Raw genomic sequence first — 17,165 nt, forward strand, 5'->3', positions numbered from 1 at the left:
TGAATGCATTGTTGGTGCCAATGCGTAATATGTAGATATATGGATTTTGCTAAAATCGAAAACGGATGGACATCCAACTACATAAGCCCCATAGTGTATGTATAGTGACCATGTGACCTTCCTTCAGACTCCACTGTGAGGTAACTAGGCAGTCTTCTGGTGATCCCCTTGTGCTCTGTTATACTTTAGTTTTGTTGAGTATCAGCTAACTCACAATATGACAAAAAAAGAAATAAAACTAATATGCCATGTTACCCAGGTGGCCGATTATTTTTGTTCATTGTTAATTATAAAAATAAAGTAACACAATGTCCTCAGCAGTGATACCATAAGCCTGTGCCACCCTAGTTAACACAACCCTTAGTAAAAGGACACATATAATCAGTACTTCATAAATACTGGGTCCAACTCATCATTTCAGCTAGAAATTCACTCATAGCCCCTAGTTTATATACCACCTAATTACCGCCTAAAAGCAGAGCTAAAAGCCTGAGAGATTATTCATGATTGCAGCTATTCATTTGTTACCACTGTGATCATGCAGTGCAGAGAGTGGCGTGATGATGCACACATTGCTTTTGTACTTCCTCACTGTGTGGCCTACGTATCATTAGAGCCTTAAAAGCTCCAGTAAGACAGACTTTTTTATTGAAGCAATTTAAAAATAAAATTTCCACGGGGCAGCTGAGAGATATGCTGCCTTGGCAAGACTGATCTGGAGTAAGGGTTAACGAACAGATTCGCCGAGCCAGTCTTTGCAGATGTGCACATGCATGAGCCAGCAGTGCAAATAAAAGCCCAGATTCAGTTTCACTAATGCAGAAAAAAATAAATAAAACATTCCCTAAAAAATATTTAGAAAACCTTTATAAATTACAAAATAGCTTTACTGAAAGAATGTATCATTTTTAAAATGATTTAATCTGTTATCAGAACAGGTATTGTGGTGGTACAGGTACTGCCACGATAATTATTATTTAGGCTTCCCCATGAAAGGCGAACATATCTAACTGCTTAACACTTTGATGTATAGGGCAAAAGGGGGGAAAAAGCCCTGTCACAAGCAAAACTACCTGTTTCTGACAGCAATATGGCTTTTTACTCTTTATAATTCTGCCCCTGTATCTGGGAGATGGCATGCAAGTCTGTGTGTCTTCACATTAATACCATCATGTGCACACATTTGAAGCCCATTTCAGCATGTATCACAAGATGGGGCTCTATATAATGTGCTGGCTATTCATTCTTTAGAACATATGGGTAATTGAGGCTATAATATGCTGGTCGTATTGGGCATTTACAAACTGATTACTGCTGCATACAAGATACAGGTCTTTCTGAAAGCAATGTGCTGGTTAGCAGGGCCACAATATTCTAGTAATTGGTGTTCATTCCCGTGTAATATATGCTAGTCAGTTGCATACCACCCAACTGTCCCATTTTAGTTGGTGCAGCCCAGCTCAGCCTCTGCTCTGCACAGCAGAGAGTACCGCGCACACCTGCACGTGGCAATGAATGGGTGTTTGAAGGGGAGGTAGATAAGAGGCAGCCTATTGCTTCACGAGTGCTAGGCAGCCCTGGGGACTTGCCATGTCTCCATCGGGACTTGATCACGTCTCTATCATTACATAGCCATACTCCCCCTTCCTGATTCATGTATCTGAAATATTAGGAGGTAATATTACTAGTAATTACAGTCAATCTTGTGTTGGTCTTTCCTGGTAATTCTTGGAAATAATATACTGGTCATTGTTGGGTATGATATGATGGTAATTATAATAATATACTAATGATAAGGGCTGTGAAATATGCTGATGCTGTGTGCAGTACTTTTGAATGTGTTTGTGGAACAAAAATACATGTTTTCCCAAAAGTCACATACTACTTTGCATATCACAAATGCTCTAAAAAATTTTCAAGCACCAATAGCATACCCCATTTCAACCGTCATCTGTAGTGGGGCCAGCAGTTCCAAGCAAGGCCGCCTAGAGACAGCACAATGGCTTCCTGGATCCCCTTGCTCTGGCCATAGAGAGGGCTATTTACGCAGCATGAGTAGTGGGAACTTGTAACCCGTCTTGGCTAGGAGCATGCGCAGCCTAGGAGTTATGACTACATGGACTAATACAAAAGTTCACCTGCCCCTGTTTTGCGTAGTTCTGTTTTGCAGATGGCGGATGGAGCAAGAGCTCCTTCCGCCATCTGCAAAACAGCTCCATTCGTTGCATACTGTGTCTGCAGTTCATTTCCTGCCTTGGGGGCACGCAGCAGTGGCAAATAATACATTACTGTTCAAAGCAGTAGGATGCACTGCTCTGGGCAGTAATATATAATTCTTCAGTGGACACCCAAGGCAGCTTTAGCATAGTCTTTTTTTTTTTAAAAAGTACACATATGCGTACATTAGATAGCACAGGACATGTGTATGCAAGTAAGATAGACTATAATAACGCATTGTACAGTACACACTAAGAACATCTTGATTTATGTATTTAATATAAAAAAATTATAACTTTTTTTCTTAAACCAACCATATTTTTATTAATTATTATATTGTTTACAGTTGTTTATTTATTTTTTAATATAATTTTTTTTATATGTGTTCCGATGTGACCTTATGTTGCACATATGATTATGCGTATACTGCACTCTGTTTTGTCTGTTAACATGCAGCAGCTAACGTCTGGGCAGAGTGTATTTACACTCAAATTCAAATCGAAACGCATCTAGAGATCCACTTGGATTTGAATACTGTCAGAAGTTAACTTTAAAAAAGAGCATGGAACTGGAGCTAAGTTCCGATTTGAATCAGGCCCAATGTTTTCAGCATGGAAGTATTTGCCCTGTATGCAAAAAATATTTGCATTTGCACCAATTGCGCTGCAACATGGTTTGCTCAACTGCAAATTTTGCATCTGGGCTGAATGAGCCCTGTAGAGTTCACTTTAAGTGCAGCTTGCTGGCATTTAGAGGGGCAGAAACCAAATCGATCTTTTCCATTCCTACCAGGAGACCTTGGAGCTTAAGTGACAGCATGGGCCCAACGATGGTGGTACATACAGGAGAGTCATAGAGCCTCCAGCCTCACATATATATACCATACTTGCCAACATGATCCCCGGGAGGTCCGGGGTGCAGGAGGGTGTGTGGGGGCAGGGCTTGAAGAATCGCGTCATTAGCCCTGCACCCAAAACACACATCACTACTCTGGACCAATAAAAACGGGGCATGGCCACGAAGACACATCCATGATGTCACTAGACCCTGCTCCTTCCGTTTAGTTTACACAGCCGGCCAGGATCAGGCAGAATTGCCTGCTCTTCCGGGAGTCTCCCGGACATTCCGGGAGAGTAGGCAATTATGATATATACAGTGGTCTGTCAAGATGTGGTTAACAAGACAAAGCAATGTAAAAGTTGTGGGAAGGCGTGTACAAGCCAATAAATTAATGTTTTATCTTACACTCAAAACATGATATTCCTCAGTATGTGAGTATAAGCTAAAATAAAATATAAGGTATATGAAAAATTATAGACCAATGTAACATAATATGTTATTTAGAACCCCCAATGCTCCTTGTATAAATAGGCATGAAGTGTTAAACAAATGTAAGTGGTTTTGCCTCTAATTAAAGCATGTGTTAAAAATAACAGTGGAAGCCGTAGGTATGTTCAGCACTTGTTTGCATGAATAAATGCAGCTAGGGGCAGTGAGATAAGTTCAGCTAGTGTAAAGTGAAAACAACCCTGGACAAAAAAAAACTCATGCTGCTCATATATGCCCCAATATTACAGCCAATATCTTGAAATTGGCCCAATGTGGTGGTGTGTATGACCTGAAAATGACTCTGCTGCCCACTAAGATATTGCAATTGATAGGCTGAGCATTAGGATGTGTTTGTAAATGTGATTGGTCATCTTCCAATGGCACTAACAGACTCAAAAGGGATCATCATCATCAACATTTATTTATATAGCGCCAGTAGATTCCGTAGCGCTTTACAATTTTGAGCTTACAATCTAGGGACAATGGTTTGATACTCAAGGGTAAGTGTTACATCATATTGAATATTTGTACAGCTAGAATACAAAGGGATCCGACGTTTGTAGGCAAACTGAACATTTGACCCATATGTGGCTGTTTTAAAAGTCTTAATGCCACTGAAGATGATATTGACTTGCAGTATATTTTTATCTGGACCTTCACACAAGCATATTAACCTCATACTTGCCGACTCTCCTGGAATGTCCTAGAGACTCCCGAAATTCTTTTTACCTTCTTGCACTGTGTGCAAGACCGTGCCGTGATGATGTGATTCGCTGCAAATTGCGTCTTCATAGCCCTGGCTAGCGCTTTAAGATGGCGTAAATGGTGGCTCTGCGCAGCGGGGAGCAGGGCTAGGATAATGCTAATCGTCATGCCCCTCCCCTGGTGCTTGCCCCTTGGACCTCCCTTCAGGGATCTCTCGAAGGATAGGTAAAGAAAAGTAAGCAAGTATGCTTTACCTTTACTAAAATAATAATAATACTAATTGGGTCTACAACTACAGCAAAACTGGAACCTAAACAAATCCTATAAAAAGCAACATTGATATTGCCTAAAAATGACTGCTGGCATGTAATTTGTATGTACTCTTTCCATTGTCAATGTATCAATGCAGTGTCAATGCAGCTCATTCCTGGCTTCGACAAATGACAAGCTGGCTCTTAAATGTATCAATAGTCCAATATTGATTAAATGGAAGGGATAGACAACAAAGCTGATCAAAAGAAAATAAATGATTAGCTATACATGCATATATCAGATGCAATCAATTGAATTGTTTTTCTTTTCCAAAAACCTTAATGGAGAAACAGGTATGCACAAGATCATGGGAAAACAGGTATACACAAGTTAATGGAGAAACAGGTATACACAAGTTCATGGAGAAACAGTATACAAAATTTGGCAGTGGATGATTAGTCTCATCATCTTTAACTATATGCAGATTTAGGCAAGACCTAAAATAATAAAGTGATTTTGTATTGTATTTTTATGTACTTTCTATGTGATAAATACAGAGCTGTATACATTATTTTACATTAAGGCATTTTGTATGGTACATTCTACTGTAATGATTTTGTATTTCTTTGTTCATTTTTACAAAATCTAAAGATGAAAAAGAGGCTTTATTCAAAGAATGAAGCATTTTTCTATGATTTTCTTCTGCTATCGCCATCCTGAGATGGCAGTAACAGAACAAGGACTGTGGGGAAGCAATTGCCCTAAAACCCAACAAATCAGTGCAGTCTCTTGGATATATAAGATGAAGCGTTATTCCAAAAACACCCATTTTTGCCGGTCATAGGGCTTTTCGTCCCCTTTGATAAAAATATCCCTTTTAATGCCACTTTCAGGAACAAAAGAAGGACTTGTGTTGCCTTTACAGTAGATGCCAAATTACCCAATTTCATTATAGTTTTTTTTCCAGCTGTTTGGCAAGTTATTTAGAGGTTTTTACTAGGTGTTTCACTTTCCTTTCTTGTATAAATTATGTTTAGACATAGGTTTTATATCACAGTGATGCTTTTTATAATCACAAACACCTTTCAACTATCCTCATACATAGTGGCTTCTATCTATGTTGGCATTCAACTTATTGCAGTTATTTCATAAAATTGATTTTATGTCTATTATATGTATTTATTCTTTAGAACTTTCTTCCTTGAACTTCATCTTTCCTTTTTTACTGATCATATTTCTCTAAGGTTGTGAATTGTTGTATATTCCTCAAATGGAGCATCACAATGGAGAAATGGGTACAACACAAGCATTACACCTGATGGAGGGTCTGAAACATTGTGTATGCCATATACATTGTGTATGCTTGTAAACTGTGATAATGAAGTTGATATACTCTATATGCATTTCCTTTCTAGTTCTATCTGTACCTTATGTTAAAATATATATTTATCTTCTTTAAAAAGACCCTGCTTTGCTACTTCTCTAATACAGAATTAACAGTACACATGCTTTTACAAATCCTCAGCATCAGTAGTGCCCACATTGTAACTTATAGTGGTACCCAAACAGCACTACATACTAGTATGTCTGCACGCCAGTGCCACCAGCACCCAAATCATGGTTGTTATATGCCCCATAGTTATTCTATATTCTTGTCCTCATTATTTCCTGCGTGTTCCCCCAGTGGATGCTCTGCGTGTGGAGTGGCGTGAGGGGAGGTGCACTGCTGCTTTTTATCATCAGAAAAGGCCATACTCTGTACGAAGGTTTAAGCTGCAAGTCCCAACGGAGAGCCAGGAGTTCCTAGAGGTGACACACGACCTTTGCACAATATTACAAAGCACTGCAAATTCCAGCCTCCCTAACCCCAGCAATGTTCTGCATGAACAAGCATGCTCAAGTCAAGTAGGGGTCAATGGCATCTTACTATTGAAGTTAACAAGTGACAATGTCACGTCGACGTTGATCATTCCATCACTGTTAATAGGTCATCATGTGCAGTGTTACAAATTGTCTATCTCATTTCAGCAATGGTTATGATATGAAAATGACTACTTTTTCTTTGGCAGTCAAACAGTATGGTTGCTAGTATGCAGTAGCAATAACAAAAATTAAATGATTGCAATAACTAAAAATACATTTTAATACAGTTATTGCTGCATACTGGTTATGGCTACCTACAGGGTCATAAAAGTGCAATTATGGTCATTTATCATACGGTCATTTGGGAAATGGACCCAGTTAACGTTATTGACAAAATTCAGAATTGTTGCCCACAGAGCAAATTACATTTTGTGATATCCTGCACCTGTTTTGTGCAAGAAGTGCATGGATCTGCATGTCACGGTGGAAGCATTTGTTGCAAAATTTAGCAGATTCTGAGACATGACTTTTATCTATAGTTTCAGCAACACAAAGTCCAAATCACACGTAAATTACTAAATGTAAGCATGGTTTAATTTACTACAAATAAATAAATGAATGTAACAAAACGCCAGACACCTCAACTTTTGTAGAACACACACACAAAAAAAACAACAAAAAGCTACTTAACTGGGGTAGTTTGTTTATCTTTAGTAAAGTAAAAGTTAAAACTGAAATGATTAACAAGTTTTTAAACTGAGTGACTTTTGAAACCACTTTTTGACTTTGTGAAAGACCTCTTGAATTCAGAAATAATTTATTACTAGCCATATAGCTGAACATATTTCAACTTTGGAAGGAGCACACAGGTCTGCCTGGTGCCCACATGCAAACATGAGATTTCATTTTGCAAAATGAGATATTTAATAGATATGTTTTCCCTGGTTACCTTTTTATCTCTGTAAATGAACTTGCTTTTTACTTGTCCTCATAGATGGGAGAGTTCATGTCTTTACTTTCCAGCAACCCTGCAAAAGTAGGTGCTGAATGATTTCTCCAGGGCAGTTCCAAAAACTGGATTTTGGGAATGCAGCTATGTATGCAGGAGTCAAATCAATAGAGACATTTACACAATCTAAAATACGTGACAGGGGAGCTTTTTTGTGGTTGGTAAAGAGGCTTATTGACTCATTATATATGTAATCTCACTTGTCTTTTAAGTTAAGAGCTTATACACACTAGATAAAACAAAACAAATTTTACCCACAGTATTATGCAGTTACAAATGCTTGCCATCCTAGAGATATTTTTCATATTATATAGATCTTTAATCAGTACAGTGAACCCATCCAAAAATCAGAAAAGGATATATACACACCTGTTATCATTACAGTGTAGCTATTCATAATAAATGTAAATAATAACAATCTAATCTATAACATCAAAATACTTTTAAATTACAAGCAAAATACAGGACACCCACACGTGTGTGTGTGTGTGTGTATATATATATATATATATATATATATATTATTATTATCATTTATTTGTTAGGCGCCACAAGGTTTCCGCAGCGCCGCACATAGTACAAACAGTAGACTGTACAGGGTGAAACAGTACAGAACAATAAACAAAAGTACCAATACTTCAGAAACTCCAGGCAGGCAGATGCAATAGACACGGAGCAGAGGAACGGGTAAGGAGACAGGAGGGAAGAGGGCCCTGCTCATGCGAGCTTACATCCTAAGGGAGGGTTAAACAGACCAGGCACAAGAGGAGCCAGTTTGAGGGAATAGAGAGGGGAGAATGAGCGGAGGAGATGGGGGTTAAGTGGATGGTTGGTAGGCTTTGAGAAAGAGGTGAGTTTTAAGTGCACGTTTGAAGGAGCACAGAGTAGGAGAGAGGCGGATGGAGCAAGGGAGGTCATTCCAGTGAAGGGGGGCTGCACGGGAAAAGTCCTGGATTCTGGAATGGGAAGAGGTGATCGATCAGAGTGGAGGAGAGGTGGCGGTCATTGGACGAGCGCAGGGAGCGGGCGGGAGTGTGAATGGAGAGGAGGTTAGAGATATAAGGGGCAGTAGAGTGGGAGAGAGCCTTGTAAGTTGTGGTGAGGAGTTTGAAAAGAATTCTGTAGGAGCCAGTGTAGGGCAAGGCAGAGAGGGGAGGCAGAGGAGGAGCGGTGTGAGAGGAAGATGAGTGTGTGTGTGTATATATATATATATATATATATATATATATATTTACATACACACATATATGGAAGCTTTATATTGTACGTGCCAAGTGCAATAGTACATGCTACATTATAGGTGTGTCTTGAAATTCAGTGGGTGCAGAAGATGTGTTTACAACAGAGATCACAGCTCTCTGCAACACTGCAAGGTGGACGCAGTTAAGTGCCATTTTGGTAAAATGCAAACATTTTGGTTAGTGAATATAAAAAAACTTCACATCTTTACTTATTTTAATTAATATCACTTGATGATAAAATTATTTGTAGATTATTATAACATTGTTTACTGCCCTCTGCAAAAATGCCTTTTCTACACAAACTGGTGCCATGCGCAATGCTTGAAATAGCGCTACCCCTCCCACTGCACTTGTAAACTTGTATATATTTTTGCTTGTCTCTGCCCAATCCAGAGATATCCTATCCTTAGTGATATAGACGCCACTGTAAAAACTCAACAGCGCCACCTCCATTTGTACTGCTGCCTTAAATTTCCCACTTAACTTGAGTGGCTGTTTCACCTTGCTGACCAAGCACCCTCTGCATCCAAACTCTGAGAGGTATGCTGCTCCACTGCCCACCTGATGTTTAAGGACATTTGGTTGAGGGAAGAAGCATGCAGGTCGAGGACACAGTGATATAAGACCGACCACAGACACCAGCACTTGCTCAGCTTGTCCCTGCACAGCTCATTCTCTTCTTCAATTTCAAGTGACTACCATATAATTAACATGTACCTTAATACACATATTTAATAGAGGCCCCATAACAGTGATACCCCCCACATTAAAAAAAAAAAAAAAAAAAAAAATATTGCCAAAACATTAAATTAACCTCCAGCCCCCATGTAACATGAATACCCCACCCCCACATAACAATAATAACCTCCACATTTTCCCCCTGCACAGCAATAATATTCCCACACACACCAGCCCTAACAAAATATGGATGCCCCCACAACCCCCCAAATAATATTAATACACCTCCCACACCAGCCCCCACATAACATTAATACCCTCACACACCAGCCCCTATATAATATTAATATACCAGCCCAATTTAATATTTATATTCACCCCACATAATATTAGGGTATAGAGGGGACAAGCAGCAGGAGGAATGGGGTGGTCTTGGAGAAACGCAGCACATTGATGGCTGGTCCCAGAGGAGGGCCCAACATTTCAGCTGACCTGTGTCGTGATTTTTTTTTGTTAAGTTGTGATGATAACTGATTTTCTTATTGCCAAAATAAGTGGCCTTATTACAGTGCTCGGGGCTGGAATAATAATACAGCCCCCAAATAGCAGTGTGAAGATAAAGCTGCCGAGTATTTGGAAACTGCATGCATAAGTACTGCATGCTCACCCCTCGCATTGCAGCATGGTCCAAGTGCAGATTTCCACCCTTTAGCTGGGTTTGCTCTGTAAATCTAAAGGAGACCCAGTATGTCTATAGCTGTGTGACTGAAGTGTGGGAAATTGTATATAATGATTGACTCTTAAAGAGGATCCTGATGCAGTTATGCAGTGTTGGGTGATGCTAATTATAATGCAACTTTGACACGTAGATGTGCATGCACACCATCTTACAGATATACAGACTGTGGTACACTGCCTTGTGTTCCTGTTTATCTCATCAAAAAATAAAATAAACGTGACCTAAAATGAAAAGATAGCAGCATAGAGCTGCATTGAAGCGGTGCTCTAAGAAGTTACTTTTATATTGCGAGTTAAATATTTTCAAAAATACACATATTTGTTACCTTCTGCTGTCACCTTAAGTGATAGCTTTCTAGCTTTTTTTGTAGCAATTATTCAATAATAGTGTTTGAACAAGGCAGGTTGCCCATTAAGGCCACTTATCTTGGCTTATTGCTTACTTCCTTACCTTGTGGTGTTTGACTTCTAGCAGGAAATCACATTTATAATGCGTTAGTTGAGCTGATTTGGGATAAGAAAACCTTTCCCTGCTCTCCGACTCCTCCTCTCTTTGCTTTAGATCCCCCTTACTTATTTTTCTCTCTCCTCCACCTGACGTGTTCTCGTTGTATCCTGGGAGATTCTCTCCATGCTGAGGTTTCCATAGAAATTCACCTTGTTGATGTTGGATCTCAATGAGTAGGTGGAAGGAGGGGGAGGGTGGGCACCACCTGCTATAAAACTGTATGTAATAGAAAACTGCAGAGCATGTTGTGCTCCCCCTTTTTTTGCAGAGCATGAAATGCTTTTCTGTCTCCCTGGCACGTAGTATTACAGAGCACTATATGCATTCCTCTCTCTCTCTCTGACAGAGCAACGCGTGTGTTTTGAGTTGGGAAGATCTGCAGGAGACCAGAGGAACAGCCAAAAGTTTGGGCAGTTCTGGGGTAGTGGTATGTGCACTAGGTTCCATGATCAATTTCATTTACGTTGCTATTCTATATATTGGCTCCATTGCTTTTTGTGTCTGTGGTCCATGTTATTTTTATAGTTCTGTTCTACAGGATGGTTAGAAGGGGTTGCTGAGTGTCTGCAAATGTAGAATGTACTAAAATCAAGTTCCTTTTAGGGGGTGAAATATTGTTTAACTTTATGAGGTCAATTTGCATCAATAAGTAGCAAATTGTGCATTGTGTGTTAATGAACAAGAGGTGTTGTATCTAGGCTTTTGGTTATAATATTTAATATATAACGCAGTGCCAAGTGGTGTATGTATATTTTTTAAGTTCCATTTCATAACCTACTGCAAAATAGAAGTATGTGTTATAAAATGTCATTGCCCATATACCTATATGGTGTTATACCTTTTAAATGAAAACCACCATCTGTTGTTCTTACTTGTACGTATATAAAGAAGATTAGGATTTAAAACTATTTCTCACTTTAAAGATACATTGATCTTTTGGGGAATTACATGTAAATGTCTGCTCCACTATGTCAGTAGTACTATTGAAGGAAGACTTTCTTTAGGATGTGAGCATGGCAGAGCTGAATAGCAGAGGTAACTGTGGGGACACTAGCAAAGATGTGGTTGTGATTGAAGTCTTCCTGCCACTCTTTATAATGAGTGCTATGGAACAGTGTTCATCTTTATGATAGCGGCTCCATGTGAGGCTACATACAGGTACAGTATATCCCCAGCAAACCTATAACTCAGTGACCGCCTCTGCCAGCGACGTGTGATGGTAGAAATTGTGTCTGGATTGCCATCAAAGGAATGGTGCGAGGTCAGCGTTAGATATTTCTCCACCTTGATTCCCCTGTTTCTTGTACTCTTCTCTTTGTACACCTGTACTTTCTATATGACAGTTCTTTCCTGCATGAATTTCTCTCTGCATTTTATTTATCATGTAGGATTTAACAAATGTAAGAAGTATGTTATGAATATTCATAATGCATTTCTTGAGGTGGGCAATCATCCGCTTCCCTCTACACCAGTGATAGACAACCTCATACACATCAGGGGACGCACGGGTAGTCCTCTAACCTTCAAAATTACCCTTAATCTCAGTAATAAGTTTAAACAATACATTTAATTAAAGAAAGCGACAACTATCTGTAATAAGTGCTGCATACTATAACAAACAATACTTGTCTACTTTCCCACGTTGTCTGGGAGACTCCTGAATTTCAGGGAGTTCTCCTGGCAGATTAGGCCACCCTTCTAGATCCTATACCACAATGTTGGAAGTTAGTGGGGACCTGATGGTGCAATTGGTGCAAATTGTGTCAACATGGTCCCGCTGTGTGATGACGAGAAACTCATTGTTATGCAGCGGGTGTGGGCGGTGATGACGCAAATCGCATGGCAATGATGTAACAAATCTGTCACAGCAGAAAAGAACAGATGAAGGCTTGGAGCGCCAGTCTCACGGGATATGTACATATGTGACATGGCTATACATATGTGACATGGCTAAGTGGTTGTGCATGCAAAGTGTAACTGAAAGACCAGAGTTGCGCTTTCGGTACCACTACTAAAAAATTAAATATATTGTTAAAAATAGATTAAATGTTTTTTTACAAAAAACTTGCTTAAGAAATATTGTTAATTTTTTCATCCATTTTCTTCTGTTATGGCCATCCTGAGATGGTGATAACAGAACAAGTATTGTGGTGGTATTTGTTAAATAGGCTTCCGCATTCTTTAGGGGAAGCTATCACAATATTATTGCTGGCAGGGGTTATTTCCGAGGATAGCAGTACTAGCGCCAGTGGTTCCCCTTGATGTACAGGACAGAGCCTTATTGCTGTCAAAAATACCCATTTTTGCAGACAATAAGATTTTTTGCTTTTTAATAAATATAACCCTGTGACCACTTATTGTAGAGTTCAACTAAACTAAACCCAAATGAACTAATAAGTTTATAAAGTAGATGGAGAAGTGGAGAAACCCCAAGATAGAACCTGTGGGCCAAAGATGAGTAAATAAAAACATAAACACTCAATGAGATAGACAGAGATAGAGCTTGTATACAGTGCTTGATGTAGAAGAGAAAGATCTACTGTATAAGCGTTTACTAAAAGATAAGAATGCTGATAACTGGGTAGAGGACCAGGAACTTGATTCTAAAGCATTAAAGCTGTGATGGGCAATCTGCCCAATTTTAAAGACATGACATGTTTTTGCCAAAGCACCTAAAAAACCCCTACCATTCTTACCTGCTCTCTTTCACATACCTCCCTTCACTTCAGTTTCATTGTCTCCATTCATCCCTTTTCATATCTCTTACCATAGCAATTCATTAATAAAAAAATAACACATATTTACATCACCCTTCACTTAGTCTGAATGAGGCTCACCCATCTCATGCACTCTGATTTTGATTACCTTTCCAGCTGCCGTAACAATCAGTTATGGGGAGTGGGAAGAACTTACTACTATCATGTGCCGCACAACTGGAGGGGAGACTCTAGTCGCATTCCATCAGGGTAACATTCTTCCCATAACTGATTTGTGCTGCAGCTGAAAATAGTTGAGAATTCTTTGGTGACACCTCTTGGATGGAGCTAAGCCCTGGGCTGCAGGTAATGTACTAAAGGACCACCTGTTTGGTAACATTTTTTTAAAGGGAGTTTTTTTTATGTTTTATGCTTTTAAATATTGGGCACTGTTCTGTTATTAATGTTACAAAAGTAAAATATCTAATTACCATTTTTCTCTCTCTGTTTTATTGGTTTGCAAGTCCACTGTGTCCCTACAAGATATGCATCTCCAACAATCAGGCCAATTACTCTTCTGATATTGCAGCATGTGGCCGGATTTTCAGAGTAGCTAGCAGCTGTTCAGTTTTTGTGCTGGCAGGAGAAACCCACATGTAGGATGGTAGCCCTGCCATTGTGTGGCTTTTGAAAGAGTGCAGCAGGGACTTCCCATGTTCCTTGTGTCATTAGCATCTTACTCTGAACACTTCAAAGAGTTGTAGTGAGAAAAGTTTGATAAGTTACTGGTAATAACTGCTTTTGCCTCTTGTTTGTAGACAATGATGTTGTGTTGCTGGATGGAGAGAGCGTCTGTATCTTGAAAAATAAAGTAGACCGTTTGCCAGTCTGAAACTAGAAGGTCTCTTTACCCAGCACTACCGGCATTTATGAATCCTTTATGAATGGAAGCGTAGCCTGGTTGTGTTTGTGATTGAGGTCGCTACATATTGTTGTTTCACTTCTTCCCCTACACATGTGTGAATCATCATCATCAGCTATTTATGTAAAGTCAGGTCATGCATCAGGACTTGTTGACAAACGGGAAAGACTACTCTTACTGCTGCCACCCAGCTGAGTATAACTGCGATAAGCGGTCATAGAAAATCACTGATATCACCGCACATTGATAAATATGGGCCAATGACAAATAAAATTTGTGCAAAACATTCTTTATTCAGTAGGTAACTTTTAGCAAAGATGATTTAAATACTAGGGGGTTCAGTCCTGGAGACATGGTGGCAGAGCTGCAAGTCATGAATTGCTTCTATTATGCTAAGAAATAAATAACCAGGAGCTTCTGTGAGCCAGTTATAGTATGGCAACATTGCACACTTTTTGCAATAGAAATCATCCAATATTAATAAATAGACCCCTTAATTTTCACAATTGATGAACAATTAGTGATAATTTGTTAATTCACAACTTCATATAGAGAAAATATTTCAAAATACTACTAATATAATCGTAATACAAATGTTAGGAATCTTGGGTGTCAAATAATTTGTAAAAAATCAAGGTCTTCTATTATAGAGCAATAAAAATAAAGTTTTAATAAGGATAACTGTTTAAACACAGCATGGTTCTAAGATAAAGTATCCTATTATAATAGAAGCTCTGTGGGAGATTTCACTTGAAGCACTTACAACATTTGCCATTAGCACATATCTGTTAGTGTCACAGTGTAGGATCACATCTAGCTTTCATAGATAGATCTTCATTGTGTTAATAGGGATCATTTGTCTTGTGTCTACTGTTGCACAAGTGTGCTTAGTTTTACAGGGTAGCACATGGATTCTTTATGTTTAGATGAGTTATGTGGGTTGTTCTAAAGAGGTAGTCAGTTACACTTTACTGTGATGTTTTTACTGTTTCTACACTTCACATTTTTTGGCACCCACCGACCTGCAAAGCTAGGCACAAGTTGATTTTACAAGGGAGTTTCTAAAGACAGTGAAGTGGGCATAGACAGTGAAATGCAAATAATGAAGAATTGAGGATCCACATATTTTGCAGATTTGAAATGACCCTTACTGCTTCAGTTTATAGGGTAATCGGACTTTCAAAGGTACCTTTTAATCATGTTTGATTTCTAGTTTCCACTTGTCCCTTCTAACCATGTCACTCTGCCATCTCGCAGCCTGATTCCTAGTTTCCACTGCATCCTTTCTGTCCATGGGGACTTCTGGCCATGGTTTTGCCCCGGTAATTATCATCTGTCATCGCAACAATGATTTTTCAAATGAATTTATTAAAAAATCATCCCGGAACAGAGCAGCAGATAGGAGGCTGTCCTGGCGATGACTTTACTTACCTTTCATCCTCGATTACTATCGCAAAGCCACTTGGTGATAATAACAGTAGGGGAGAGCAGATAAGCTGCGGTGAGGGATCCAAAGAGCCCTCTACCGCTATGCTCTGTCCATAGGATTCAATGACTAACGCCATCTGAAGATGACATTAGCCATCAGGGACAACTTGATAAAATTGCCTGGTCCCTATTGACTATTAAGGCTCACTGCAGTAATTTGCCTAATGCAGGATATATCTTTAGTATCTCCTGCGTGGCTTTTAGTAAATCAACATTTTGTTTAAAAAATGCCTTAACCATGCGGAAAAAGCAGTTTCCACATGGGTTAGGGCTTCATAAATTGCCCCTCATATCACTAAGCCATTCTGCAGCCTGACTCCTAGTTTCCACTTCTCCCTTCTGACCATGTCACTGTGACATATTGCAGCCTGATTTCTAGTTTCCACTGCATCCAGAAATCCTCCACCAACTGCATTGTGCACTGTCTGTACACACCCTGCTGATCTGTTTCTCAACCTTAATTCTTGATTCCGCTGTTTTATTATGACTTGGTTTCACTTCTACTGTTGCTTGTATTTCCACCTTCAAAACACACTTGTTGCTCCACTTACCCAGATTTTTTAAGTGGCGCCCCTGTTTTCCCTTGCGCACTGTTCATACATAACTACCTCAGTGTGGCTAATGTTTTATAATCTCTTTCCACTTCTGCCCTATGTCACTGTCTTGTCTATCTGTTTCTTACTCGCTCATTCTAACTACTTCTCCCATTCCCTTGCTGATACTTTTCTTCCTCTTCACTCTCCTACTACTTCTACAGTCTCTCACTTTACTCACCTGTCCTTTTCTCACCTCACTTGTAACCTGCAATTTTTTTTGTCTCCTATTTCATGACTCTGCAAGGTATCAGTTACTACATCTCCTGTACCTTATTACTCTCCATTCAGCACTTCCATCCATTCCCCCTCATGGCTCCCCACATCACTATTCCATACTACAGACCCAAGCCTGTTCCCTCTATCCCCTGTCATTAACCCCTCCACCACATATCATCCTGCCCCCCCAACATCCAATCCCGCCAACCTTATTCCCATCATTCCTCTTAGTCACCTTCCCCTGTCCAGTGCACTCTGGAATGCAAGATCTGTGTTCAAAAAACTCACTCCCATTCATGACCTCTTCCTCTACCATTCCATTAGTCTCCTGCCCCTTACAGAAACGTGGATCTCCCCCTCTGGTACTGCTTCCCCCTGCTGCACTCTCCCATGGGGGGCTCTCCTTCTCACACACTCCCCATCCTGGCGACCACCAAGGAGCTGGTGTCGGTGTCCTACTATCTCCTGGCTACACCTTCAGCATTATTCCCGCTGAATCCTCCCTCTCCTTCTCTTTCTTTGAAGTTCCCTCCATCCACCTCTTCCCTCTCCACCTTCGTGTTGCGGTCATCTATTGTCTCCCTGGCCCATCCTCTCAATTTCTTGATAACTTTTGCCGTCTGGCTTTCCCATTTCCTCTCTTCTAATCTTCCCACTATTATCATTGGGGATATTAACATTCTTACCGACTCTCCTATTACTACTGC

At 39.7% G+C, this 17,165-nt stretch overlaps 1 protein-coding gene across 2 annotated transcripts in view; it reads left to right on the forward strand.

Annotated features, from left to right (window-relative positions):
• Window positions 1-17,165, forward strand: part of FAM131A (family with sequence similarity 131 member A) — a 61,447-nt gene that overhangs the window by 22,523 nt on the left and 21,759 nt on the right. The window contains exons 2-3 of one of the 2 annotated variants that reach the window (XM_075202447.1): window positions 6,188-6,312; window positions 10,887-10,967. In XM_075202447.1, the coding sequence (XP_075058548.1) occupies window positions 6,188-6,312; window positions 10,887-10,967 (206 nt within the window). The remainder of the gene's footprint in view (window positions 1-6,187; window positions 6,313-10,886; window positions 10,968-17,165) is intronic. The other variant, XM_075202448.1, reaches the window with a different exon arrangement.

This window comes from Mixophyes fleayi, chromosome 3 (assembly GCF_038048845.1).
Source record: "Mixophyes fleayi isolate aMixFle1 chromosome 3, aMixFle1.hap1, whole genome shotgun sequence".
Lineage (NCBI taxonomy): Eukaryota > Metazoa > Chordata > Amphibia > Anura > Limnodynastidae > Mixophyes > Mixophyes fleayi.